Source organism: Serinus canaria, chromosome 25 (genome assembly GCF_022539315.1).
Source record: "Serinus canaria isolate serCan28SL12 chromosome 25, serCan2020, whole genome shotgun sequence".
Classification (NCBI taxonomy): domain Eukaryota; kingdom Metazoa; phylum Chordata; class Aves; order Passeriformes; family Fringillidae; genus Serinus; species Serinus canaria.
This window is the reverse complement of record NC_066338.1, coordinates 5,348,181-5,373,494: the sequence shown is the minus strand read 5'-3', so window position 1 is coordinate 5,373,494 and position 25,314 is coordinate 5,348,181. Positions and strand designations below refer to the sequence as shown.

Sequence of the window (25,314 nt, the reverse complement as noted above, 5' to 3'; positions counted from 1 at the left end):
TTTGGCTGCACAGCAGCTGGAAATGCAAGTCCAGCAGCTCTGTCCATGGCCAGCCCCAGCAGGTGACAGCAAGGACAGGGCCCTGGCAGTGGGACATTTGTAGGGAGCGCCTTCAGCAAGTGCTGGGGGCTGTGACTGTGTGCAGAAAACGCCCGGGAGGTGTCTGCAGAGAGGCTAAAGAACCAAGTTTCAGTTGTGGCCTCGCCAGGGAAGGCCAAAATCGATTGTTTTCCGTTGCCGGCTGTTCTAGGAGCCCCAGCAGAGACCCCGGTGGGGCCCAGGAATTGAGAGCGGGGACTGTGCAGGAGCCGGGAGCAGCGAGAGAGGCCGGGCTGAAGGTGCGGAGGGGGCCCAGCCCGGGGGTCCCGCAGAGCCTCCCTGCTCCAGAGCCGCAGCTGCGAGAGCGGGGCAGCTGCCGGGATCGGTGTGCCAGGGACGGGCCGCAGGTGGGGGTTCCACGGGGCTCGGCTGGAGCAGCTTTTTGTCCCGGGGCATTGGGGGCATTGCCTCGGGTTGGGGGCCCTGGGAAGGCGCAGCAGGACAGGGTGGCAGTGGTTGGTCTGTGGATTTGTTGTTGGGATGTTTTGTTGGCGGCCCCGGGCGGGCTGTGGGAGCCGGGAGCGGCCGGGCGGGCCCGGAGCCGCCCCTGGGGCCGGGAGCCCCCGGGCAGAGCTCTGGCCTCGGGGCCGAGGCCCGGGCGGCCCAGGGAGCACTCGGCGGCCCGTGGGCCCCCGGCACAGGCGGGTCCGTGTGGCCGGGCCGGCCCAGCCGTGTCCGCAGCGGGCTCCGAGGGCAGCGGCCCGGCCGTGGCCGTGCGGGGCCGGGCGGGGCTCGGGGGGCCGGGCCGGGCAAAAGTTGAGCGAGAGCGGGGGAAGCGCTGGCGCAGAGGTCCCGGGCTCGCCGTTCCCCTCTCGCCCCGCAGCCGGGCTCGGGGGCCGCCTCGCTCAGAGCCAGCCCCGGCTGCGGGGGTCCCTGGGGCTCCCTGGGCAGGGGGCGGCGGGGGCTGCCGGAGCTGCCTGAGCTCTGTGCCCGGGGCTGGGCGCAGCTGCCGAGGCAGTGAAGGATACAGGGTTCCCCCGTGCTGGGGCTGCCTCTGCCCGGCCCAGGGGCTGCACTGTCAGCCCAGAGCCACGTGGGGATCGCCCGGCACCGGCAGGGCTGGCAGGGAAACCGGCAGTGGGGGGAGCAGAAACGAGCGATGCGAGAGCTGGGGGTACTCCAGAAGGCTGGACATGTTGGGAGCATGGACAGGGGGGACCCATGGATACCCCTGGGCCTTGAAACAGGGACTTCGGACAGTGCTGGGACGCCTGTGATGCCAAACTGGTGTGTGGGAGGAGACCCTGGGGACTGCAGGGAGGAGATGCTGTGGGAAGGCACTCCCCTGTAGGTGTCTGTCATCCGAGGCTCCCTCCCCATGTTCTAGAAAGTTCTGGTATCCCCTTCTCCCCATTGGCCTGCACACCAGCTCCACCCTTCTCCCTTCTCCCCATTTGCTCTCCCCCAATCACCCCACATTTGTTCCTCCCCTGGTCCCTCTCCCTATTGGACCGCGGCGCCCTGACCCCTCCTCTCCACCAGTCCCTCATAAGCCTTGTCCCCGCGCCACTCGGGGCCTTCCACAGCCTGCCCTCCTTCATGTGCGGTTCTCTCCCTGAGCCTCTCTGTCCCACCCTGCCTACTTTCCTTCACCTATCCTCAATAAACCCTTTGGTGTGCAAGAGTTAACCGGGACCGGGAAGCGCCTGCAGAGTAGTTTGAGGGAACCTCTCTCCCGGGGAGTTGGCTCCAACCAACTGCCCAGGAACAGAACCTGAGTGGGACCCCATACCATCAGGGGACCCCAGATCCCGCAGTGGTGAGCCCAGAGAAGGGAAGCCTGTGGGATTGCCAGGAGCCCCAGCAGCCCAGAGAGGGGAACACCAATACAAACTTTACCCGGAGCAACTCAGAGCCCAAAGTGGAGAGACCAGAGAGGGGAAACTCAGGGTTGGGTGCTTTTGCTGAATCTTGGTCATTTGTGTATTTTTGGGGACTGAATCTTGGTGTTTTGTTGGTTTACAGGGGCACCAGATTCCCGGTGAGTTCTAGAGTGTGAAGGTCCAGGGCCCAACACTGGAACTGTAATATCTCAGGGCAAAGGTGACCAGGGTCAAAGAGAGACACCCCTCTGAGTACAATGGTGTCAGCCATCAGCATTTCCAGGCTCATGTTAATGCAGCAGGCTTCATTGCTATCACTCAGTTCAATCCTGGTTTTTCTTTATATGTACTTCCCCTAGAATATTCTCTCCTCTCTTGTCCCCTATTGGTCCTGGTTTACTGCTGTGCTCTGCCCCTGTTACCTCATGGGTTCCCCAGCAATGAGGAACCAATGAGGTAACAGGGGTTACCTCTGCACCACTTGTGCTCAGTTCCCATTGGTCCTTGACCCTCAGATCCGCCCCTTCCCCCCTATATAACCCCGTGTCCTCAGCCCCATTTTGTCTCTGTCTGTGGACCATTTGCATTGCTATAAACTGTGTTTGGAGCTCTGCACAAAGATCCATCTCTGGTCTTGTCCATCAGCAGGTTAAGCAATTGTGCTCTGGGCTCTGGGAGTGCAGGTTGCTCACAGAGGCTCGTTGTGGATAAGCTGCAACACAAGAGATGGACTTGGGCGAGAGGAACCGCCTAACCCAATGTGCTCATGCATTGTATTTTTTCCCAAACCAGAATTTCCCATTCGCTAACCTTGACTGGATGGAGGGGGAAGCTGTGAGGAAGAGGAAGATGCTCTGGGACACCCGGGCAGGTGAGGAAGAAGTCAGTGCCCCTATCCCCCTCTCTCCTGCTCCATTTCCCAGCTCAGCATGGCCCCTGGCTGCAGGACAACCCTGGTGCCAACGCTGTCCTGCTGGGGATGCACTGTGGGGATCTCCTTCCCCTTTCTTCTGGCACAAAGGCAAATCCTGTCCTCTCCTTGTCCTTCCTTCCCCAGACAAGGAGCTGAGGATGGAAACCAGAGAGGACAAATCCCCGCTGCAGAACCTTTTGAAAGAGAAGCCCAACAAGTGTTTGGAGTGTGGGAAGAGCTTCAGGAACAGCAGCAACCTGATCCGGCACCAGATGATCCACACAGGGGAATGGCCCTTCAAGTGTGGGGAGTGTGGGAAGGGCTTCAGCTGCAGCTCAGAACTCGTCAGGCACCAACGCATCCACACTGGGGAGAGGCCCTATGAGTGCCCCACATGTCAGAAGAGGTTTCAGACCAGCTCCAATCTCCTTTTGCATGAGCGGATCCACACGGATGAGAGGCCCTTCCGCTGCCCCGACTGTGGGAAGGGCTTCAAGTACAACTCCACCCTCGTCACCCACCGGCGCATCCACACCGGGGAGAGGCCCTACGAGTGCCCCACATGCCAGAAGAGGTTTCAGACCAGATCCCATGCCCTCCGACATGAGCGCATTCACACAGATGAGAGGCCCTTCCGCTGCCCTGACTGTGGGGAGGGCTTCAAGCACAACTCCCACCTCATCACCCACCGGCGCATCCACACTGGGGAGAGGCCCTACGAGTGTTCCCAGTGTGGGAAGAGCTTCACCTGTAGCTCTGCCTTGACCAGACACCAACGGAGGCACCGGTAAGGAAAGCCCTGCAAATACCCCCACTGCAGTGCTCTTCATGCACTGCTGCAGCTTCATCTGCCATGGGAGGACCCACATAAGGAAGGGCCCTGGTTATCTGTGTTCCCCTTGACCTGTGCTGAGAAGACACCTGTACCTTTTCCTGCCCCTGCCAGTGACATGATGTGGGATTGAAGAACATGAGGGTCTGGCCATGGTGTGACATTACATTCACTCCCACCTCAGGTCATTGCCAGGGAAAGGAAAGGGACTCTCTATCTCTCTCCCTGAGGAGAAGGGTGTCCTTTCCAGGCAGGGGGAAATACATGGCCAGGAAGAGCCAGCCGTTGATGTTGTAGTTTTCCCTGTGTCCTAGGGTGACTGTTATCCCCATTCGTGTGTATGTAATTTATGCTGGATATTATGTTCTGTGCCTTTAAGACTGGCAGAGTGAGAGTTTTGTTTTGGGCCTCCTATCAGCTACTCGGCGGGACATACAGATAGCACCAGTGCATGTTGCGGCTTCTCTGCTTTTTGCCCTGCTTTTTGCTCTCGCTCTTGCTTCTGCTTCGCTTCTGCTTTGCTTGCTCTTGCTTCTTTCTCCCCTTCTCATTAGTTACCTTAGCTAAACAGTCCAAATTCCTTTCTGGACTGTTCTCCCCCCCCCCCCCCGTTGGACCTGCTGACTGCTCCGGACTGGGATTCAGAACACCGAGAGAGAGAGGTTACACCTTGTGGCTGCAGCAGCTGCCTCAGCACCGGAGGGACTGACAACAGCAAACCCCCAGGAGAGACTTTTCTGAATTTGTCATCTTTCTCAGAGCAGTGGAAGAGTGGTGTCATCCGGTATTGTGCATTGTGTGTGCTGGGGGGTGCTGTGCTTGTCAAATAAACAGGTTCTTTCCACCTCTCTCCGAGGAATTCTTCCTGAACCAATTGGGGAAGGGGCCTGTGGGTTTGCTTTTGGAGAAGCCCTTTTTGGGATTCTCTCCAAATTTGCCCTAAACCAGGACAAATCTTGGCGCCCAACGTGAGGCTCGAGGGAGAGTGGAGAGACCCTGTTTTGAGTGCATTTTGGTTACCATTATTCTGTTTCAGTGTAAAGCAGTTAATAGACATGCTTTTTGAATTCATAATGTCTATTGGGGGGAAGGCTTGCATGCATTTCTGGTCCCTAAGGTTTTTTTGAGATCTTAATACCTCTATGGTCCCTTGGTTTGTTTCTTATCCAGAAATAGCTCTTGTATTGTCTCTAATACGTAGCTTTTACAGCAGAGGGGCAGTGACCAGAGTAGCTATCCTGCTGGGCTTGGTGGTATAGCTTGCAAGAAGTTTGTAAACATGCTGGGGTCTGCTCCAGGTGTGAATGGTTCATGGCTATGGTTATGCATCCAGATTGTTAGAGGAAGAGCAGGGGGTGAGGCTTTCAGCCTTTGCTTTCCTTCTTCTCCTCTGAATCTGTTGCATCGCTTTGGAGAATGTTCAGTTTCCCCTGAATGTTAAAGAGACCATCTTTCTAGTACTCAATCTGGTAAGCTGCTCTATATAGTCTGCTGCATCTCTAGAATGAGGGCTGAGATTTCTAGCCGGGCTGATGAGATCCTGACTCAGGATAGACCCAGGTGTGGAAAATCCTAAGTGGTGTGGGAAATGGGAGAATATGGGCCAATCCTGAAGGAATTCTCTGACCCTATAGTCTGGGACTTTCCCCATGATCAAATTCAGAACCCAGTTGAGGTGGGGGAAATATCTGAAGAGAAGTACCAGGATGACCCTAAAGAGAAAAAGATCATTGCACTGACTGGGCCTTGGCATATGCTTATCGCACATTGCTAGATACAGTTGGCCAGCAGACAGAGGCAGCGGGGCAGGGAGACAAAACAGCCAAGCTAGATAGTGAGCCTAAGCCAGCAGCTAAACCAATGGCTGTAGCTACCAGCACTAGAAGTGGGAAATGCACGGGCAAGACCAATCGACCAGTGGATGATGATGAGGATGATGCAGGAGAAGGACCCTCAGCGCCTCCTGATGTAAAATCAGAAGTCAAAGCAGCAGGTGCCAGACCAGAAGCCCATATGGAGTCCTTTTCCCTGAAGGACCCTCCGTGGCCTAAGGAAGGATTACACACCCGGCGACCTGATGAATCCATAATTAGTTGGTTAGTCCGTCTCTGGGATGCTGCAGGTGAGGCCACAATCCTGGATGGCACTGAAGCCAGGCATTTGGGATCCCTGTCACATGATCCTGTCATCGACCAAGGAATGATGAGGGGGGTTAATCCTCACAGCCTCTGGGCACGGGTCTTGGACAGTGTTGCACAAAGATACCTGTGTGCAGATGATCTTTATATGCAGCAGACTCAGTGGAAGACCATAGAGCAGGGATCCAACGCTTGAGAGAAATGGCAGTGGCAGAGATTATCTTCTCAGATGACGTAACAACTAGGAACCCAGACTTGGTACCATGCACGTCTGTGATGTGGCGGAAACTTGTACGACTCGGGCCACACGAATATGCTTCTGCCTTAGCCATAATGAAGCGGGATGAGAGGGATGAGACCGTGCTGGATATGGCGAAGAAGCTCCGAGCATATGCAGACGCTGTGCATGGCCCAACACATGCCAGGATCGCAGCAGTGGAAACACGTCTGCAGAAGTTAGAGGATAAGATAGAGGAGAATCACAAGAAGCTCAGGGAGGAATTAAGGAAGACCTTCTCCAAATCTCAGCAGTACAGATCAGACGTCCTAGTGCCCATACAGACGTTCCCCAGATGGAGAGAGAAGGTACACCCCACGAGCTGAGCTGTGGTTCTTCCTGCGTGATAGTGGAGAGAACATGAGGAGATGGGATGGGAAATCTACTGCTGCTCTGGCACGACGGGTACGTGAATTGAAGGAAGGCAGGACTCAGAGAGGGAGTTCCACCAAGAGGGAAGCAGCTCCAGTTGCCCATAGCCGAACTGCCAGATATGATGATGATATGTCTGATCCCCTTGAAGGAACATCCAAGACATATGCCCAGGGAAAGAAGGATGACCGGCTTAGAGGGGCCCTGCCTCTAGCCAGGTAGAGGCTAGGGAAAACCGTGTTTTTTGGACTGTGTGGATTCGTTGGCCTGGCACATCTGAACCACAAGAATACAAAGCTTGGTTGACACTGGTGCGCAGTGCACATTAATCCCATCGAGACATGTGGGGACGGAGTCTGTGTCTATTGCCGGTGTGACAGGGGGATCCCAGGATTTCACCTTGGTGGAAGCGGATGTGAGCCTGACGGGAAATGAGTGGAAGAAACACCCCATTGTGACTGGCCCGGAGGCCCCATGTATTTTGGGCATAGATTACCTTCGAAGTGGGTATTTCAAGGACCCAAAAGGACTCAGGTGGGCATTTGGGATAGCAGCTGTAGTGACTGAGGGCATCCAGCAATTGAACACTTTGCCTGGGCTGTCCGAAAACCCATCTGCAGTAGGACTTCTGAAGGGAGAAGAGCAACAGGTGCCAATTGCCACTTCCACAGTGCATCGCCGGCAGTATAGAACCACTCGAGATGCTGTGATCCCCATCCATAAGATGATCCGAGAGCTGGAGAGCCAAGGGGTGGTCAGCAAGACCCACTCACCCTTCAACAGCCCCATTTGGCCTGTGCGTAAATCGGAGGGGGAATGGAGATTGACGGTGGACTACCGTGCATTGAACGAAGTGACTCCGCCACTGAGCGCTGCTGTGCCGGACATATTAGAGCTCCAGTACGAGCTAGAGTCCAAGGCAGCAAAGTGGTATGCCACTATTGACATTGCCAATGCATTTTTCTCCATTCCTCTGGAAGCAGAATGCAGGCCTCAGTTTGCTTTCACCTGGAGGGGAGTGCAGTACACCTGGAAACCGACTGCCCCAGGGGTGGAAGCACAGTCCCACCATCTGCCATGGACTGATCCAGACTGCACTGGAAAAGGGTGAGGCTCCAGAACACCTCCAGTATATTGATGACATCATTGTGTGGGGGAACACAGCTGCGGAAGTGTTTGAGAAGGGAAGAAAATCATCCAAATCCTCCTGGGAGCTGGTTTCGCCATTAAAAAGAGCAAAGTAAAGGGACCAGCTCGTGAGATTCAATTCCTAGGAGTGAAGTGGCAGATGGACGGCGTCAGATCCCTACAGATGTCATTAACAAGATCACAGCTATGTCCCCACCAACCAATAAGAAGGAAACACAAGCTTTCCTAGGTGCCATAGGCTTTTGGAGAATGCACATTCCTGAGTACAGTCAGATCGTGAGCCCTCTTTACCTGGTCACCTGCAAGAAGAACACTTTCTACTGGGGCCCTGAGCAACAACAAGCTTTTGCCCAGATCAAGCAGGAGATTGCTCATGCAGTAGCCCTTGGTCCGGTCAGGACAGGACCAGATGTGAAGAACATGCTCTACTCTGCAGCCGGGAACCATGGCTTGTCCTGGAGCCTTTGGCAGAAGGTGCCTGGGGAGACTCGGGGTCGGCCACTAGGATTTTGGAGTCGAAGCTACAGAGGCTCTGAAGCCAACTATACTCCAACGGAGAAAGAAATCTTGGCTGCCTATGAAGGAGTCCAAGCTGCCTCAGAGGTGATTGGCACAGAAGCACAACTCCTCCTGGCACCCCGACTGCCGGTGCTGGGGTGGATGTTCAAAGGCAAGGTTCCTTCCACTCATCATGCCACTGACACTACATGGAGCAAGTGGATTGCCCTTATCACTCAGCGCGCCCGTATAGGTAAACTGAATCGCCCTGGGATTTTGGAGGTGATTACAACTTGGCCCGAAGGTGAAAATTTTGGTGTCACAGATGAAGAACCAGACCCAGTGACACGGGCTGAAGAGGCCCCTCCATATAACCAGCTGCCACCAGAGGAAACACGCTACGCTCTTTTCACAGACGGTTCCTGTCGCATTGTAGGGATGAACCGGAAGTGGAAAGCAGCCGTATGGAGCCCCACACGACAGGTCGCTCAAGCTACCGAAGGAGAAGGTGGATCAAGTCAACTTGCTGAACTCAAAGCTGTTCAGCTGGCCCTGGACATTGCTGAGAGAGAGAAATGGCCAAGGCTCTACCTTTACACTGATTCATGGATGGTAGCTAATGCTCTGTGGGGATGGCTGGAGAGGTGGAGAGAGGCCAATTGGCAGCGTAGGGGAAAACCAATTTGGGCTGCTGATGAGTGGAAAGACATCGCTGCTAGGGTAGGGAAGCTACCTGTCAAGGTCCGCCATGTAGATGCCCATGTCCCCAAGAGTAGAGCCAATGAGGAGCATCAACACAATGAGCAAGTAGACCGAGCTGCAAAGATAGGGGTGTCAAAGATAGACCTAGATTGGGAACACAAGGGAGAGTTATTCCTAGCTCGGTGGGCCCATGATGCCTCAGGTCACCAGGGTAGAGATGCCACCTATAAGTGGGCACGAGACGAGGGGTGGATCTAACCATGGACAGTATTTCTCAGGTTATCCATGACTGTGAGACGTGTGCTGCCATCAAACAGGCCAAGCGAGTGAAGCCCCTGTGGTACGGTGGGCGGTGGTCCAAGTACAAGTATGGGGAGGCCTGGCAGATCGACTACATCACACTGCCCCAGACACGCCAAGGCAAGCGCTACGTGCTGACCATGGTAGAAGCCACCACGGGATGGTTGGAAACCTACCCTGTGTCTCATGCCACTGCCCGTACACACCATCCTAGGCCTTGAAAAGCAGGTCCTTTGGAGGCATGGTACCCCTGAGAGGATTGAGTCAGACAATGGGACTCATTTCAAGAACAGCCTCATCAACACCTGGGCTAGGGAACATGGTATTGAGTGGGTGTACCATATCCCCTACCATGCACCTGCTGCAGGGAAGGTAGAGAGGTACAATGGGCTACTAAAAACCCAACTGAAAGCCTTGGGTGGGGGATCCTTCAAAAATTGGGAGCAGCACTTAGCAAAGGCTACCTGGTTAGTTAACACTCGAGGTTCCACTAACCGGCAGGTCCTGCCCAGTCTGAGTCCCTGAATATAATAGATGGAGATAAAGTCCCAGTGGTACATGTCAAAGGTTTGTTAGGGAGGACAGTGTGGATCAATTCTGCCTCAAGTACGGACAAACCCATCCGTGGGGTTGTTTTTGCTCAGGGACCAGATGCACATGGGTGGGTGATGCAGAGAGATGGAACAACACGATGTGTACCTCAGGGAGACCTGATTTGTGGGGTGAGAATGAAATTGTTTGACGATATGGGGATAAGGGGTGGAATGTCCTAGGGTGACTGTTATCCCCATTCGTGTGTATGTAATTTATGCTGGATATTATGTTCTGTGCCTTTAAGACTGGCAGAGTGAGAGTTTTGTTTTGGGCCTCCTATCAGCTACTCGGCGGGACATACAGATAGCACCAGTGCATGTTGCGGCTTCTCTGCTTTTTGCCCTGCTTTTTGCTCTCGCTCTTGCTTCTGCTTCGCTTCTGCTTTGCTTGCTCTGCTTCTTTCCCCCCTTCTCATTAGTTACCTTAGCTAAACAGTCCAAATTCCTTTCTGGACTGTTCTCCCCCCCCACCCCCCGTTGGACCTGCTGACTGCTCCGGACTGGGATTCAGAACACCGAGAGAGAGAGGTTACACCTTGTGGCTGCAGCAGCTGCCTCAGCACCGGAGGGACTGACAACAGCAAACCCCCAGGAGAGACTTTTCTGAATTTGTCATCTTTCTCAGAGCAGTGGAAGAGTGGTGTCATCCGGTATTGTTCATTGTGTGTGCTGGGGGGTGCTGTGCTTGTCAAATAAACAGGTTCTTTCCACCTCTCTCCGAGGAATTCTTCCTGAACCAATTGGGGAAGGGGCCTGTGGGTTTGCTTTTGGAGAAGCCCTTTTTAGGGATTCTCTCCAAATTTGCCCTAAACCAGGACACCCTGTAAATAGTTTTTCTTATTCCTTCTGTTATCAATACTGTTTCTGTTCTTGTTTATTCTTCATCTTGTTTCTGTTGCGAATAAATTGTTCTTATCCCAGCCTGGGATCTTTGCCTCTTGTGCTTTCCATGGGAGGCGGGAGGGCAGTGAGGGCAGTGCAGTTTTAGCAGGACCAGGAAATTGGGGAATCCCATTCCTGAACCCCAGCCCATGGAAACCGAGCATCCCAGCTGGTCCCAGCCCTGGTGGCCATGGCAACAGCCTTGGGAGCGGGTCCCTGGCTGGAGCTGTGGGAACCTCTTCCCTCTGGTGCCCAGGGACAGGAGTGGAGGGAATGTCTGCAGCTGAGTCTGGTCAGGCTTAGGTTGGATCTCAGGGAAAGGTTTTTCCCCAGAGGCTGCTGGGGCCCTGCCCAGGCTCCCTAGGGAAGGGTCCCAGCTCCAGGGCTCTCTGAGCTCCAGCAGCGTTTGGACAGTGCTGCCAGGCCCAGGCTGGCATTGTTGGGGTGTCCTGTGCAGGGCCAGCAGTTGGACTTGAGGATCCTGATGGGTCCCTCCCAACTCAGCCAATTCTGTGGTTCTGGGATCCCATGAGCTGGGGATAGGACTGCCAATGGATGCCATGGCAATGGGCTCTGCAGGCCTGAGCTGGTGTCCATGGCAACCACCCCTGGCATGGGGTCTCCATGGAGCTGCCCAGGGAATGAGCATAGCAACAGGGGGCTGGTGATGGTTGCCATGGAAACTCACCATAGCAACAGGGGGCTTATGATGGTTGCCATAGAAACTGACCATAGCAATAGGTGGCTGGTGATGGCTGCCTGCTGAGGATCAGATTTGTCACAGGACCTCAGAGGGGTTCCATGGGTACTTTCCAAGAGTCTCCAGGCTGTTCAAGAGCTGGAGTGTCACAGGCAGAGTCAGGGGCTTTATGGAGACCTCCCAGGTGTTTCTGGGGATGGTAAAGAGCCCTGTGGTCACAGGCAGTCACAGCTATTCCATGGTGACATCCCAGGGGACCTTGGGCTCCTCAGGCACCGATCTGTCACAGGCACTGATGGGGGTTCCACGGTGACATCGCAGGAGTCCTCAGGCTGCCAAAGAGCCAGGATGTCCCAGACATTCACAGGGGTTCCTTTCATGGGCACAGTGGGAGCTTCAGGCAAAAGCTTTATTTCTTTAATAGAGAAACGCCCGCTGAGTAATGAGGTACAGAAATGATGCCCAACAGCCCCTGCAGGGCCCCTGGACTTCAAAAATTCCTTCTAAGGGAGGAGACTGGGAGGTGCTGGATCACCAAATAAATTTATTTAAATACGGCTCTGAATGATTCTGATCATGATTAGACAGAGAGATCTTAACCAGAGTTATTTACTCCACAGTACAGGAACTATAACAGTTATTAGAATATTCTGCTGTAGGAAGCAATTTTGAAGTCAAGAGGGCCCTGCTGGAGTTGTTGGAGCCCACTGCAGGCAGAGCCTCCTGTTCCAGCAGGAACTGCCTTTCCTGTGCCATGAGCAGGGCAGGTCCCACTGCAGGAAAAGCCCCAGGCCAGGGAAGGCCTCGGGCACAAGGGCAGAGTGCCGTGCTGGGAGCTGTGCCAGGGAGAGCCTGAGGCACCAAGGGCACCTTGGCAGCAGCAGCTGCTGGCAGGGCATGGCCAGAAGCCTCCCTTGGCACCACGGCCTGGTGGGCACCACTGCAGAGCTGCTGCCTCAGGGCTCATTTCTGGCTGGGCTCTGAAAAGCCACTTCTGCTCCAGGAGCCTGACTGGGAAGCCATTGGCCCCAGCACCTAGGGGACAAGATATTAATGACAAAACTCTTGATGCCAGCAGAGACAAGGCAGGGGCAGAGGAAAGGGCAGAGCCAGGCCCAGGGCCAGGGCTGCCATGGTGATGGCTGTGAGGTCACTGCCCCTGCAGCAGCCTGGCTGCCCTCAGCAGACATTCTGGCCAGAAGTGTTGTGAGGGCACCCAGCACATCAGAGAACCCACACTACAGGAATTCTGTCACTGGTGTGGGGAGGGTTTCACTGGGTCAGGTTGCACAAAACTCCTGATTTTTGGGCATTCCTGAGATGGGGAATCCACTTCTCTTGAAAAACAGTTGCAGTTTTTTGCCATTCTCATACTTGGAAAATATTTCCTCCTTCTGACAAATGTAAATCCGCCCCCATGCAGTTAAAAGATACTGACCCTTCTTCTGTCACGGCAAGATTTGGGAGGAAATAACTTTGATCACTACTTTCCCACTTTCACAGATCTTGGAAAGGAACCAAAAATCTCCCAAGATGGGATTTGGAGGCCTCATCACAGGGAGCAGGGAGAGGCTGAGGACTCTGGGGTCAGTGGTGTGGAGACTGAGGACAGAACAGGAGTAGCCTGGGAGGAATTGAAGGGTGGTTTCAGAGAGGCTGGAGCTTTTCTTCATTGTATAAATCAGCCAGAGAAAGAAATAATGGCACCAAGGGCAGCTGGATAGGCCCAGAGAGGACATGAGGAGAAAGGAATTTCCGTCCCAGGGCAGGGCTGTGGTGCGGCACGTCCCCCAGAAGGAGCCTGGAGCAGCCCAAGGCTTTGTGTCGGCAGGCAGAGGCAGGCAGGAGGCAGAGCTGTCAGCAAAGGAAGGGGCCAGCCAGGTGGGGCAGCCAGGGGATGAGCAGAACCTGCAGGGACAGAGGCCAAGGGAGGTTTGCTCAGCACCAGAGACACCTTCCCTTTGCTTGTCCCCAGCTGTCATCAGTGCCTCCAGTGTTCTGCTCTAGCTGGAACCTGGGGACACTTTCTCAGTTGTGTCCCTGACAGGGATCTCTTCAAAGTACAAGAAACTTCAGTATTTCAATCTGATTTTGAGTCTTTGAGAAGTTCTTTGAGCACACTCTGAGGGACTGAGTCTGATGCAAAGAGCACCAAAACCCCAGAGGGTCATTCAAGTCCTTGTGCTGTGTCTGTGCTGCTGAGCTGGGCTGGGCTCCTGGCCCAGAGGCTGCTCCTGGCAAGGGCAGCGCTGCAGAGAGACAGCTCTGGGCAGGAGCAGCTCCTGGGCACAGCCCAGCAGGGCTGGGGCACTGCCAGGGCACCTCAGGGACACCAGCAGGGCACAGAGAGAGCTCACAGGGGCTCAGCACTGGCAGGGGCTGTGGGATGTCCCAGAGGGGGCTGTGCCACAGCAGAACCACAGAGCAGCTGTGCTGTCAGCAAGGGGCTGTGTGACAGCACAGAGTGGGCTGTGTGAGGTCACAGATTGGGCAATGACATCACAGTTTGTTGTGTGAGGTAACTGAACAGCTACAGCATCATAGAGGGGCCTCTGTGACATCATAGAGCCGGGTGTGACATTATGGTGTTGCCATATGACATCACAGAGCGGGCCGTGAGGTCAAAGTGTGTTCTGTGACATTACAGAGTGGCAGTATAACATCACAGAGAGGGTTTTGTGACATCACTCGGGGGAGTTTTGACATCACAAAGCTGTCTGTGATATCACAGAGTAGGATGTGGGTCCCTAGAGCAGATTCTGCCCTCATAGAGGGTGGCTCTGTGACATAAGAAAACAGACTGTGACATCACAGGGTATCTTTGCGACGTTACAGGCTGAGTACATGACATCACAGCTGGTTGTGGGACATCACAGAGATGGCTGTGTGACATCAGAGGGGGCTGTGTGACATCACAAAGGCTCTGTGACATCACAGGATGCTCTGTGGCATCATAGTGGCTGTGTGACATCACAGGGGCTGTGTGAGGTCACTGGGGAGGTCACTCTGCCCTGTCCCCCCTCACAGTTCCCCCCAGAGCAGTCCAACCCTGCTCGTTCCCAGCAGGGTCCCCTGTCCCCCTGGGTCCCCCTGCCCCCGGTGCCGCAGCCTCCCCCAGAGGATGTTCCACGAGATCGACCCCAGAGCCTGACATGGGGACGGGGGGCCGGGGCCATGGGGGTGGGACAGGGGGACAGGGACCCCCCAGCAGCGTCCCCGTGTCCCCCAGGGCCAGAGCCTGGGCCAGGCCTCCTTCAACCTGCTCTGAACAAGGGTTGAGAGCGCTGAAAAAATCCCTGGCAAGGGATCAGCAAAAACCAGATTTAATATTAAGGGAAAGCAGCACAAAGTTCCTTGGCAAGAGTCACTCTGCTCCTTACTGGACACTTCAGACACACCAAGGAAACAAAGCAACAACAAAACCAAACCAAATCCAGACAATCAAACCAGAAATGAGCCAAGAACTGTCCCTGTGTGTGTGTGTGACTCAAGGACAGTGAGGCCAAGGATAAAAAGGATTAAGAGTTGAAAACTTAACAGAGCTCAAACTTAACAGGACTTAACTTACACCTTAAGCTTAACTAATACCTTATATGTCACAATTTAGCCAAAACCAGCAGCTAACAGTATTTACAAAACCTATAACCTATGACTTTGCCATTTAAAAGAGGAATAACTCTTAACAATATTTTACTTAGCTTATAACTTTACCAACTTCACAGAGGAACAACTCTCAGCATTTAACTTACCTCATACCCCATGACTGAACACTTCTTACAGGCCTGACTGACTCAGCTATGCAAGGCACTCAGACCCCTCAGAGAGCAGCATTTCTGCCCCATTTCCCCAGCACAGGCACTCCTGTGTGCACACAGACACACAGAGTCAGTGCAAGGCACCTGGGAGAAATTCCCCTGAGGGCAGGGAATGCTCCCTGTGGATCCTTTGGCATCTCCCCAGCAGGCCAAGGGCTGAGCCTGGAGCAGTGGGCGATCGGCCCAGGCTCTGTGGTTGTTCAGGATCCCCGAGTGCAGCAAACGGGAGAGTTCCCGGCTGGGAGAGGCCCCACCCAGAGGGAGTCGCTGGCCCAGGAGAGCTCCAAGGGCTCCTTTTGGAGCGCTGTGTGCAGGGCCCCACGAGAGGGGCTGCAGTCCCAGCCATGGTTCATCCTGGCCACACTTGGCATCAGCAGCTTTCTTTGGCACTGTGAGAACAGGGATGTTGTGCCACTGAGGGAACACAAACAGTTCCAGGGCTGCTCCCAAAGGAAGCAGGAGCTGTTTGGGCAGCAGCAGTGCCTGGAGCAGACAGTGTTTGTGATGAGCTGAGAGGAGCTGAGCCCAGGAGCTGCTGGCCAAGGCCCAGGCCCAAGGAGCATTTCTGAGCTGGCAGGGCGGGCTGAGAAGGGGAGGGGGGAATGCAGCAGCACAGGGCCATGGAACCAAGGGACCAGTGTGACACTGTGGGGCCCTGTGAGACCAAGGGACCAGTGTGACACTGTGGGGCCCTGTGAGACCAAGGGACCAGTGTGACACTGTGGGGCCTCATGGAATCATGGAGAGCACTGTGACATTGCTGGGCCTCATGGAACCAAGGGGGCTGTACTGACAGTGTGTGGCTCCATGGAATGTAGGGATCATTGTGACACTGTGAGGCCCCATTAACCAAAGGGCCATTTTGACATTTCAAGGCCTCATGGAACCGTGGAAAGAACATGAAGTCACTTCACAGCCTCATGGAACCAAGGACCCATTGTGACACCGTGGAAGAAGCAAAGCACTGTGACACTGTGAGGCCTCATGGCACCAGTGAGACCATTGTGACCCTGGAGGTCCCCCAGAACCAAGAGGGACATTGTGATACTGTGGGGCCTCGTGAAACCAAGAGGCCTTTGTGACACTGCAGGGCTGCATGGAACCAAGGGGACATGGTGACATTGTGGAACCCCATAGAACCAAGGGTTCATTGTGACACTGCAGGACTGCATGGAACCAAAGCTCCAGGTGACACAGAGGGGCCACCTGTAAACAATGGTCCATTGTGACACTGTGGAGCCAAAAGAGACCATTGTGACACCACAAACCCCCAGGGTCCAAAGTCCATTGTGACACTGTGGGCCTCATGAGACAGAGGAGTCACATAACACTGTGGGGCCTGGGGAACCATGGAGACCCTTGTGACACTGCAAGGCCTCATGGAATCCTTGGGACCATTGTGACACTGCAGGGCCCCATGGAACCAAGGGGCCAGTGCTGCTCCTCAGGGACTCCTGGAATGAAGGAAACATGTTTGACACCGTGGTGGCCCTTGGGACCAAGAGGCCATTGTGACACTGTGGAACCAAGGAGAGCATTGCTGCACTGCCAGACCTCATGGAACCAAGGACCCATTGTGACACTGCGGGGCCAAAGGATCCAAGAAGTTTGTGACACCAAAGGGACCCCTGGAGCCAAAGGAACTTTGTGACACTGGGAGACCTCATGGAATCATGGAGATCATTGTGACACTCTGGGACCTCATGGAACTGTGGTGACACAAAGTTGTCTGAGAGTGTAGATATGCTGGAGGGTAGGAGGGCTCTGCACAGGGCCCTGGACAGGCTGGATCCAGGGCCCAAATCCAACAAGGTGAGGTTTAACAAGTCCAAGTGCTGGGTCCTGCACTTTGGCCACAACAACCCCTGCAGTATATTACAGGCTGGGGACAGAGTGGCTGGACAGCAGCCAGGCAGAAAGGGACCTGCAGGGACTGGTGAAGAGCAGGCTGGACATGAGCCAGCAGTGTGCCCAGGTGGCCAAGAAGGCCAATGGCTCCTTGCCTGGATCAGGAATTGTGTGGCCAGCAGGATCAGGGCAGTGATTCTTCCCCTGTGTACGGGCGAACAGATTGGGCAGCACCTCGAGTGCTGTGTCCAGTTCTGGGCCCCCCAATTTAGTAAGGACATGGAGGGGCTGGAGCGTGTCCAGAAAAGGGCAACAAGGCTGGGGAGGGGTCTGGAACACAAGTCCTGTTCAGAGCGGCTGAGGGAGCTGGGGTTGTTTATCCTGGAGAAGAGGAGGCTCAGGGGAGACAAGGCAGTGTCAGGGCACAGGTTGGGCTTAATGATCTCCAAGGTCTTTTCCAGCCTTGCTGATTGTGTGATTCTCTGAAACCACCCTTGGAGCAGTTGCAGGATGAACCCTGTGCCTCCTCTTCAGAAGCTCCAGCATCCCAGGATCTCAGCTTCTCCTGCCAGCTCCAAAGCCCATCCTGTCAGTCCTGCAGAGCCTCTGCAGCTCCTCCTCATATTCCAGAAAAGGGAGCCCCAGAGGCAGACAGAGCAGCCCAGATGTGCCCCCCTGGCCTGTGGTGCCTCTGGCAAGGGAGCAGCAGGAGGCACTGCAGGAGCCTGCAGACAATTCCTGCAGCACTTGTAGGATGATCCTGCTCCCCAAAGGGACATTCCCATGGTGCCAAGTCAGGAACTGCAATGGGGAGTGGGGCCAGAGAGGAAAGGGCAAACAGGAATGGGCTGTTTGCAGGGGAGGGAACAGGGGTGGGCAATAATAGGAAATTTGTAGCAGGAAGTGTAAATAAAGCAAAGGTGAAGACAAGGAAATGTTCAGGGCAGTTTGGGGGTGTCTGCCAGGCAGCCCTGGCTCTGAGCAACAGCGTCTGCAGTGGGACAGGAAACTCCCAGCTGATGGGAACAAACTTTCTGGCTGACTGCAGAGGCCAGGACAAAGCTGAGTGGTTTCCCTGGTGTCCCCCAGCCCTTGCTGGCCCCAGGGGCTGATGGCATTTGTGCTCCCTCAGGTTCATGTCCCCACACCAACAGCATGGGGGTGCTCCCCCTGCTCTGTGCAATGCAAACAGGGGCTCCTGAGCCAGTGCTGCCGTGTCTGTGCCTGCAAGGATGGGGCACCTGTGTGAGCTGGGGGAGAGGCCAGGGCTGCAGAGGGGGGATGTTGTTGGCAGCTCCATGAGGATGCTCTGGGACGCTGCCCTGGGCTGTCCAGCACACTGGGGATGGATCAGCCCCTGCTCTGCTGCTCCTTCCCATCTCCCCCAGGGCCCTTGCAGAGCCCCAGCCATGCTGTTTGCCCCCAGCCTGTCCACGGCCACCCTGGGGCTGCTCACGGGTTTTCTGTGCTGAGCATTGGCCTGGGTGTGTTCTTGAGAGAGCCTGGGCAAGGAGCCTGGAGCCCCCAGGGCCTGGCCTGAGGTGTCAGCGCTGCCCCAGCAGTGCCCATGGCCTGTCCCTGCTGCAGCCCTGGCACTGCCACCCCCAGGGCTGTGCCCGGCCCCGAGAGCACTCAGGCCCTACAGCAACACCAGGGCCACCAGGGCAGCGGGGCAGGGCCATGGGAGCAGCACTGGCAACACCAAGTGTGCTGCTGCTGGGCACAGCTGCTGTGCCAGCACTGATCTGTCCCCAGCTCTGCACACAGACATTGCTGCTGCAGCTCCAGAGAAGGCAATAAAGGGCATCTCTGCAGAAAACTTTGCTGGGAGATCATTTAGTTCCTTGAAAGCCACCAAGAGCACATCCCCTCATTGACACAGTCTGTGGCCAGAGAGAAGTTGGAGAGAAACAAAATGAGCAATGGCACAAACAATGACATTTCTTTCTGAGCAATATTGTAAAAACTCACAACCAAACCAACAAGAAGTATCAAAGATAACCTTTATTACAAGTGATTTGCAGAAATTGGCCAGCAGTTTAATGTTTCTGAAACCATCCAGTCATCAGTCTCCTCACTGCAGCCTTGAGCTCCTGGTTCCTCAGGCTGTAGATGAGGGGGTTCAGGGCTGGAGGCACCACCGAGTACAGAACTGACAGGCCAGATCCAGGGATGGGGAGGAGATGGAGGGGGGCTTCAGGTAGGAAAATGCAGCAGTGCTGATGAACAGAGAGACCACGGCCAGGTGAGGGAGGCAGGTGGAAAAGGCTTTGTGCCGTCCCTGCTCAGAGGGGATCCTCAGCACGGCCCTGATGATCTGCACATAGGAGAAAACTATGAACACAAAACAACCAATTGCTAAACACACACTAATTGCAATGAGCCCTAGTTCCCTGAGGTAGGATTTGGAGCAGGAGAGCTTGAGGATCTGGGGCACCTCACAGAAGAACTGGCCCAAGGCATTGCCATGGCACAGGGGCAGGGAAAATGTATTGGCTGTGTGCATGAGAGCATAGAGAAAGGCACTGGCCCAGGCAGCTGCTGCCATGTGGGCACAAGCTCTGCTGCCCAGGAGGGTCCCGTAGTGCAGGGGTTTGCAGATGGACACGTAGCGGTCGTAGCACATGATGGTCAGGAGGGAAAACTCTGCTGAGATGAAAAACAGAAATATAAATAGCTGTGCAGCACATCCTGTGTAGGAGATGTTCCTGGTGTTCCAGAGGGAATTGTGCATGGCTTTGGGGACAGTGGTGCAGATGGAGCCCAGGTCAGCAAGGGCCAGATTGAGCAGGAAGAAGAACATGGGCGTGTGCAGGTGGTGGCCGCAGGCTACGGCGCTGATGATGAGGCCGTTGCCCAGGAGGGCAGCCAGGGAGATGGCCAGCAAGAGGCAGAAGTGCAGGAGCTGCAGCTGCCGCGTGTCTGCCAATGCCAGCAGGAGGAAGTGGCTGATGGAGCTGCTGTTGGACATTTGCAGTTCCTTAGCATGGGGATCTGTATAGAAAGTAATCATGGAATAGTTGGGTTTGGTGAGGACTTTAAATATCTCAGCACAGCCTGGGGGCACTTTCCCCCCTCTGCCTGCCCAGAGCTCTGCTCTCTAGAGCTGTCCCTGCCAGCAGCTGCTTCCCTGTGCCCAGGGCTGGGTCCTGCCAGTGCTGCGAGAGCCCAGCCCAGCCCTGAGGGCTCAGCTCTGCCCTGCAGACCGTTCCCAACTCTGGCAATGCCCAGGGGCAGCTCTGGCTCTGCAGGCTGTGATGGCAATCTCAGAGCAACCCTGAGGAGACTGGAAAAGCAACCACCAATCTGCTGATTTCTGTCACTGCCTGGTTTATTCAAATCTGTGAGACTTTTTTCCACTCTCAACCCGAATTGCAAGATGATTACCTATGTGCAATTTCCCATTCAGGCAACCAAGAGGAGCAGATTAAAAAAACAGAATTTTCCATTTTATGCAGCCTCTGATTCGCTGTGCTCCCTTTACAATCTACTTGGAAATGTTCTGCAGTTAAATGTCCTGCTGGGAGCACTCCTGAACAATGCAGCATCCTCACCACATATGGAGGACACTTCCAAGCCTTATTATCTGTCTCCTCCCACCCTGATCTTGTCCCCAAGTGCTGGGAGCAGCTGCCAGGGCTGGCTGAGAGCTGTCCCTGGCAGGCAGCAGAGTCCCTGCTCCAGCACAGCGCCCTGGGCTGCAGGACCCTGCTCTGCAGGACAGCCCTGGGCACCCCTGGCTGCTCTGCACAAGAGAGAATCAGAGAATGTACTCACAGCGTCTGCAGGCATTGGGATGTTGCAGCTTTAGGAGATGGCTCCAGGAGCTGAAGCTGCATTGTCCTGCAGCCAGAGGTTCCTGCGCCAAGGGCTGGCAGTGATTGTGCCCAGGCACTTCTCAGCACCTTCCCAGCCCTGACTGATTGAAGCTCTCTGTGCCTCTGTGCTGTGCCCGGGGTGGCTGCAGGCAGTGCCCCAGCCCTGCTGGACTGGCAGAAGAGCTGCTCATCAAGAGAAATGTGCTTTTGAAGCTCTTCTTGGTTACCAGGAGCTGCCTCTGGGCCAGCAGCCCAGCCCAGCTCAGCAGCTGCACAGACAGAGCACAAGGACTTTAATGAGCCTCTGGGGCTTTGTGCTCAGGCCCTGCACATCAGTCCCTGAGAGGGAGCTGAAGAAACCTCTCCAGAACTCCAAGTCAGAATTCAACTCCAAAGTTTCTTTCACTTTTAAGGGGTCCCACTGAGGGACACGACTGAGAAAGTGTCCCCAGGCCCCAGGCAGAGCAGAGAACTGGAGGCAGTGCTGACAGGTGGGGACAAAGAGAAGCCAAGTCTTGGTGCCCTGGGCCACAGCAGGGTCTGTGCCACCAGGGGCTGGGAGGAGACACCTTGTCCTGAGGCACTGGGGCCTCCTGGCACAGCCCCAGCCAGGCTGGCCACTGTCAGCCCCTTTTCCTGCCCTCAGCATCCCCCCCTAGCCCACATCCCAGTGGCCTGAAGGATCTGCTGGAAGGGAGCCTTGCTCAGCAATGGCCCTGGGGGCTCCTTCATGTTCCCAAGACTGCAGATTTTTCAAAGGACTTTGGGTTTGGCTTTTGCCTTGGAATCTCTGAGAGGTTTGTGCAATCATGGCCTCCAATTATCTGCTGTAATTAGTCCCTGGAGAGGCTTTGTCAGTAACAACACTCAGTGGGGCTCATTCATGCTTCAAGGTACTTCAGTTATTTTAAGGTACTTGGTGTTTCCCTTTTGATACAGACTCTGGGAGAGGTATTTTCCAATCATGGCCCCAGATATCTGCTTTAATGAGTCCCTTGAGAGCTTTGTACTGACACTCAGTGGAACTCATTAATACTTAGAGATACTCAAGGTTTTTAAGGTACTTTGGAATTTCCTTTCCACACTGAGCTTCTGAGAGGTTTTCGTGCAGTCCTGGCCTCCAGTTCTCTTCTCCAAGGAGTCCATGAGGAGCCTGTGTTGGGCATGGACCTCAGTGGGACCCATTCATGCCTTGAGACACTTTGGGTGTTTCTTCTGCCTTTGGCTCCTGGAAAGGTTTGTGCAATCTCCTCTCAGGCCCTGAGGTTCAAGGCCTCAGCTCCAAATGCACCAAAGGGCTCATTAGGATCAAGCAAGTCCTGACAAACCATGGCTCTGCCTTGATTTCCCTCTGCTCTCATGCAGTTCATCAGGAAGGTTTCTGTAGTGGTTTTGGCCAATGCATCAATAAGTGTGGTGGGTTCAGAGCTGGCTAATTACCAGTGCACTCACTGGAATATACTTACTCATTTCCTGTTGTCAGATAGGATTAGGAGAATGGCAAAGTAGGCTCAGAACTTTAAAGGGATATAAATAAAATGTTATTATAAGTCTCTAAAAGAAAGAGCAATAGGAATCAGAACAAAACTTTCAGAACACTTCTCCTCTCCCTACAACCTTTTCTTTTTACTGACAATGCAATGAGACAAAACCAAAATTTTCAGTCAGTTTACCACCTCTACAATATTCTTTTTTTTAGTTCACTTAAGGAGAGAAGTTCCTCGTGGTAATTTTGTGGAGACTTCACAAGAAAACTGTTCTCTCATGGCTTTTAATTTCCACGAATAGCAGCCACCTGGAAAGCTTTGTGAAGTCCCTCCCGTTTTTCACAGCTTTTCCCACAGCTGTGTTTATGGGCCATGTCAGCTTGTGGGACATTAGTTTAAAGATGAGCTGTTTAAGAGCAGAGGTTCTCTTCATCTATTTCTGAAATAATTTTCATCTCTGGGAACAGAGGTCTTGTCTGCCTGAGGGCACAGGGTCTCATCACTCTGCTCTCTCTCTGTACAAACTTCTCATGAAATCACAGATACTTCAACATTTGCTTCCTTTAGAATGGAGGCCTTTGCAGAACAAGTCATCTTCCCATACTTTTCAATGCATCATACTGAAAAAGGGAGTCTGATGTATCAATTTCATCCTTCTCCATAGCATTACAAGAGGAATCCAGCCCCAAGATCAAGGCATCTCCTCATCCCTCCCATCTGGGACTCAACTTCCTCTCCACGGACCTCGGTGTGTTCACGTTGCCCTGCTATATCCCTGCACTTTGTCCTTTTCTCTCACTCGAGGGAGGATGGAAGCATTGAAAGTATTCATATCTCACCAGGGCCTGCAGATGGTTCCGTGACCCCGGCCAGGCTCGGTCCTTGTGGCCGGAGCTGTTTTACCATGGAGGTTTCTGCAGCGGCTGTGCTGGGGCTGTGTCAGGATGGGCCGCGCTGGGGCAGGGCCAGGATCTCAGCAGCCAGGCCAGAACACAGCAGCAGCACGGCCGGGGCCGATGGCTTCTCCTCCCCCTGCCCGGGGGTTGTGGGTGAACCCCAGCGGTGGCAGAACCTTGGCCGAGCCGGCCCGGCCCGGGGCTGCTCCTGGGGCCCGGCGGATCCTGGCTCGGCCCGGGCTGGCGGCGGGGCAGGGCTCAGCAGTGCCCAGATGTTGGAACTGCAGCCATGGCCCGGCCCGGCCTCGGCCCCGCGGCCTCCCCTGCCCTGCCCGGCAGCCGATGGGGCCTGGCGGGGTCCCTGGGAAGGGGCCCGGCCCCACGGCAGGAGCTGCCTGGGCTGCCCTGGCTGAGACGGGGGCTGGGTCAGCCTTGTTACCTCTGTGCCAGCCAGAAGGGAAAGAGACCCTTTCTGGTATTTTTGGGGTCCCCAGATGGAGGAGGAAAGAATGAATCTGACTCTATGCTTTTGGAAGACTAATTTATTTTACATTACATTATATTATATTATATTATATTATATTATATTATGATTAGTATTATATTATATTATAATTATATTAGATTATATTATATTGCGATTATATTATATGTATCTTATATTATATTAATTATCTATATATATTATCTTCTATTATATTAGTCTTGTATTATATTATATCACATCCACATCACATCACCACTCACATCACATTACATTACATTACATTACCTTACATTACATTACATTACATACATTACATTATATCAATCATATGAAAAATATTCTAAAGAATGGAGGAGGGATACTTACAGAAGGCTTAACAGGACACTAATTAAGAACTCCAGACTCCCTCCTCATAGTCTGACACAGCCTGACTGTGATTGGTCATTTAATCAAAACAATTCACATGTTGGATAAACAATCTCCAACCACATTCCAAAGCAGCAAAACACAGGAGAAGCAAGTGAGATAATTTTGTTTCCCTTTTTCTCTGAGGCTTCTCAGCTTCACAGGAGAAGAGATCCTGGTGAAGGGATTTTTCCAGAAAGTATGACAGTGACAACTCTTCCAGGCTTTTTCGTCTTTAACATGGATCATGACAGATCCATGTTCAATTTCCTTAGTGGTTTCACCGATTGTCAGTCCTCAAAGCTAATTACTGATTGGATTATTTTAGTCAAACACTGAGGAAACTGCTAGCAGCTTCTCTTAGGACCTCACTTCTGTGTGGCAAAACCACCACAACAGCACAGAGCACCTTTGTCTCTATACAGTGGTCATATGGCCAAAGCCTCAAAATCCCATCTTGGGAGATCTCTGAGCCCTCCCCAAGGTGTTCCAAATGAAAGCATTCAGCTCAGAGTCTAAGAAAATCACCAAAGGACAGGGCCAGCCTGACCTGTCTTGGCTAGTTTTGTCTAGGAGCAATCCTTGGATATATGGAATTTGGGAGGCCAAATTCTAGTTTTGGCCATTGCCTTTGGACATGAAAGCTGGTTCTTTTCCATAGGAAGGAAGGAACAGAGCCCCAGTGTTTCAGGGCCAGAGGTGAGGTCACCAGGGGCCAAGGCCAGCCAGAGCTGACAGGTTTTGTTCTGTGCGATACTCTGGCATATAGGAAATGTTTTAGGGAGAGAACCAATTTTGGCAATGGCCATCTTAAAAGACAGATGGCTCTTTTCCATAGCAAGGAAAGCATGGGGCCTCAGTGCTCCAGGAGCAACACCGTGCCCCAGTGTTGGGAAAGCAGGTGAGAGGCAGCCCCCAGGAGGCCAAGGGCAGCCAGACTTTTCTTTCCTGGCAGCTTTCACTTGGGAGCAATCCTTGGATGTACAGAATTTCAGATATGGAATCCCACTTTTGGCCATGGGCACCTGGTCATGATGTATGGTTCTTTCCTATAGGAAAGAAAATCACAAAGTCCAAGTGTTTTGGAAGAAGAGCAGAAGTGGCCACCCTTAGGCCAAGCCAGCCAGACCTGTCTCTCCTGGCACCTTTCATCTAGGGGCTATCCTTGGACATTGGGCATTTTGGAGAAGGAATCTCCATTTTGGCCATGGGCACCTGGACAGGAAGTAGAGTTCTTTTCGTTAGGAAGGAAAGCACAGAGCCCCAGTGTTTCAGAGGCA

General features: G+C 53.9%; 3 protein-coding genes across 3 annotated transcripts in view; 1 reads left to right on the top strand and 2 right to left on the bottom strand.

Moving 5' to 3' along the window:
• Positions 1-6,639, top strand: part of LOC127060478 (uncharacterized) — a 43,682-nt gene extending 37,043 nt beyond the window's left edge. Inside the window, exon 2 of the mRNA XM_050984039.1 lies at positions 6,391-6,639. The gene's annotated coding sequence lies outside the window, so the exon portion shown is untranslated. The remainder of the gene's footprint in view (positions 1-6,390) is intronic.
• The window catches only part of LOC115485198 (uncharacterized), a 2,106,330-nt gene that overhangs the window by 1,094,985 nt on the left and 986,031 nt on the right, over positions 1-25,314 (bottom strand).
• On the bottom strand, positions 19,064-19,912 carry LOC108964013 (olfactory receptor 14J1-like). Its single transcript, XM_018925755.3, has one exon. It carries the CDS (start codon positions 19,910-19,912, stop codon positions 19,064-19,066), a length of 849 nt encoding a protein of 282 aa, XP_018781300.3.

Coding starts and splice junctions, on each gene's coding strand:
- LOC108964013 (XM_018925755.3), bottom strand. CDS start 19,912: ATGTCCAACAGCAGCTCCATCAGCCACTTCCTCCTGCTGGCATTGGCA.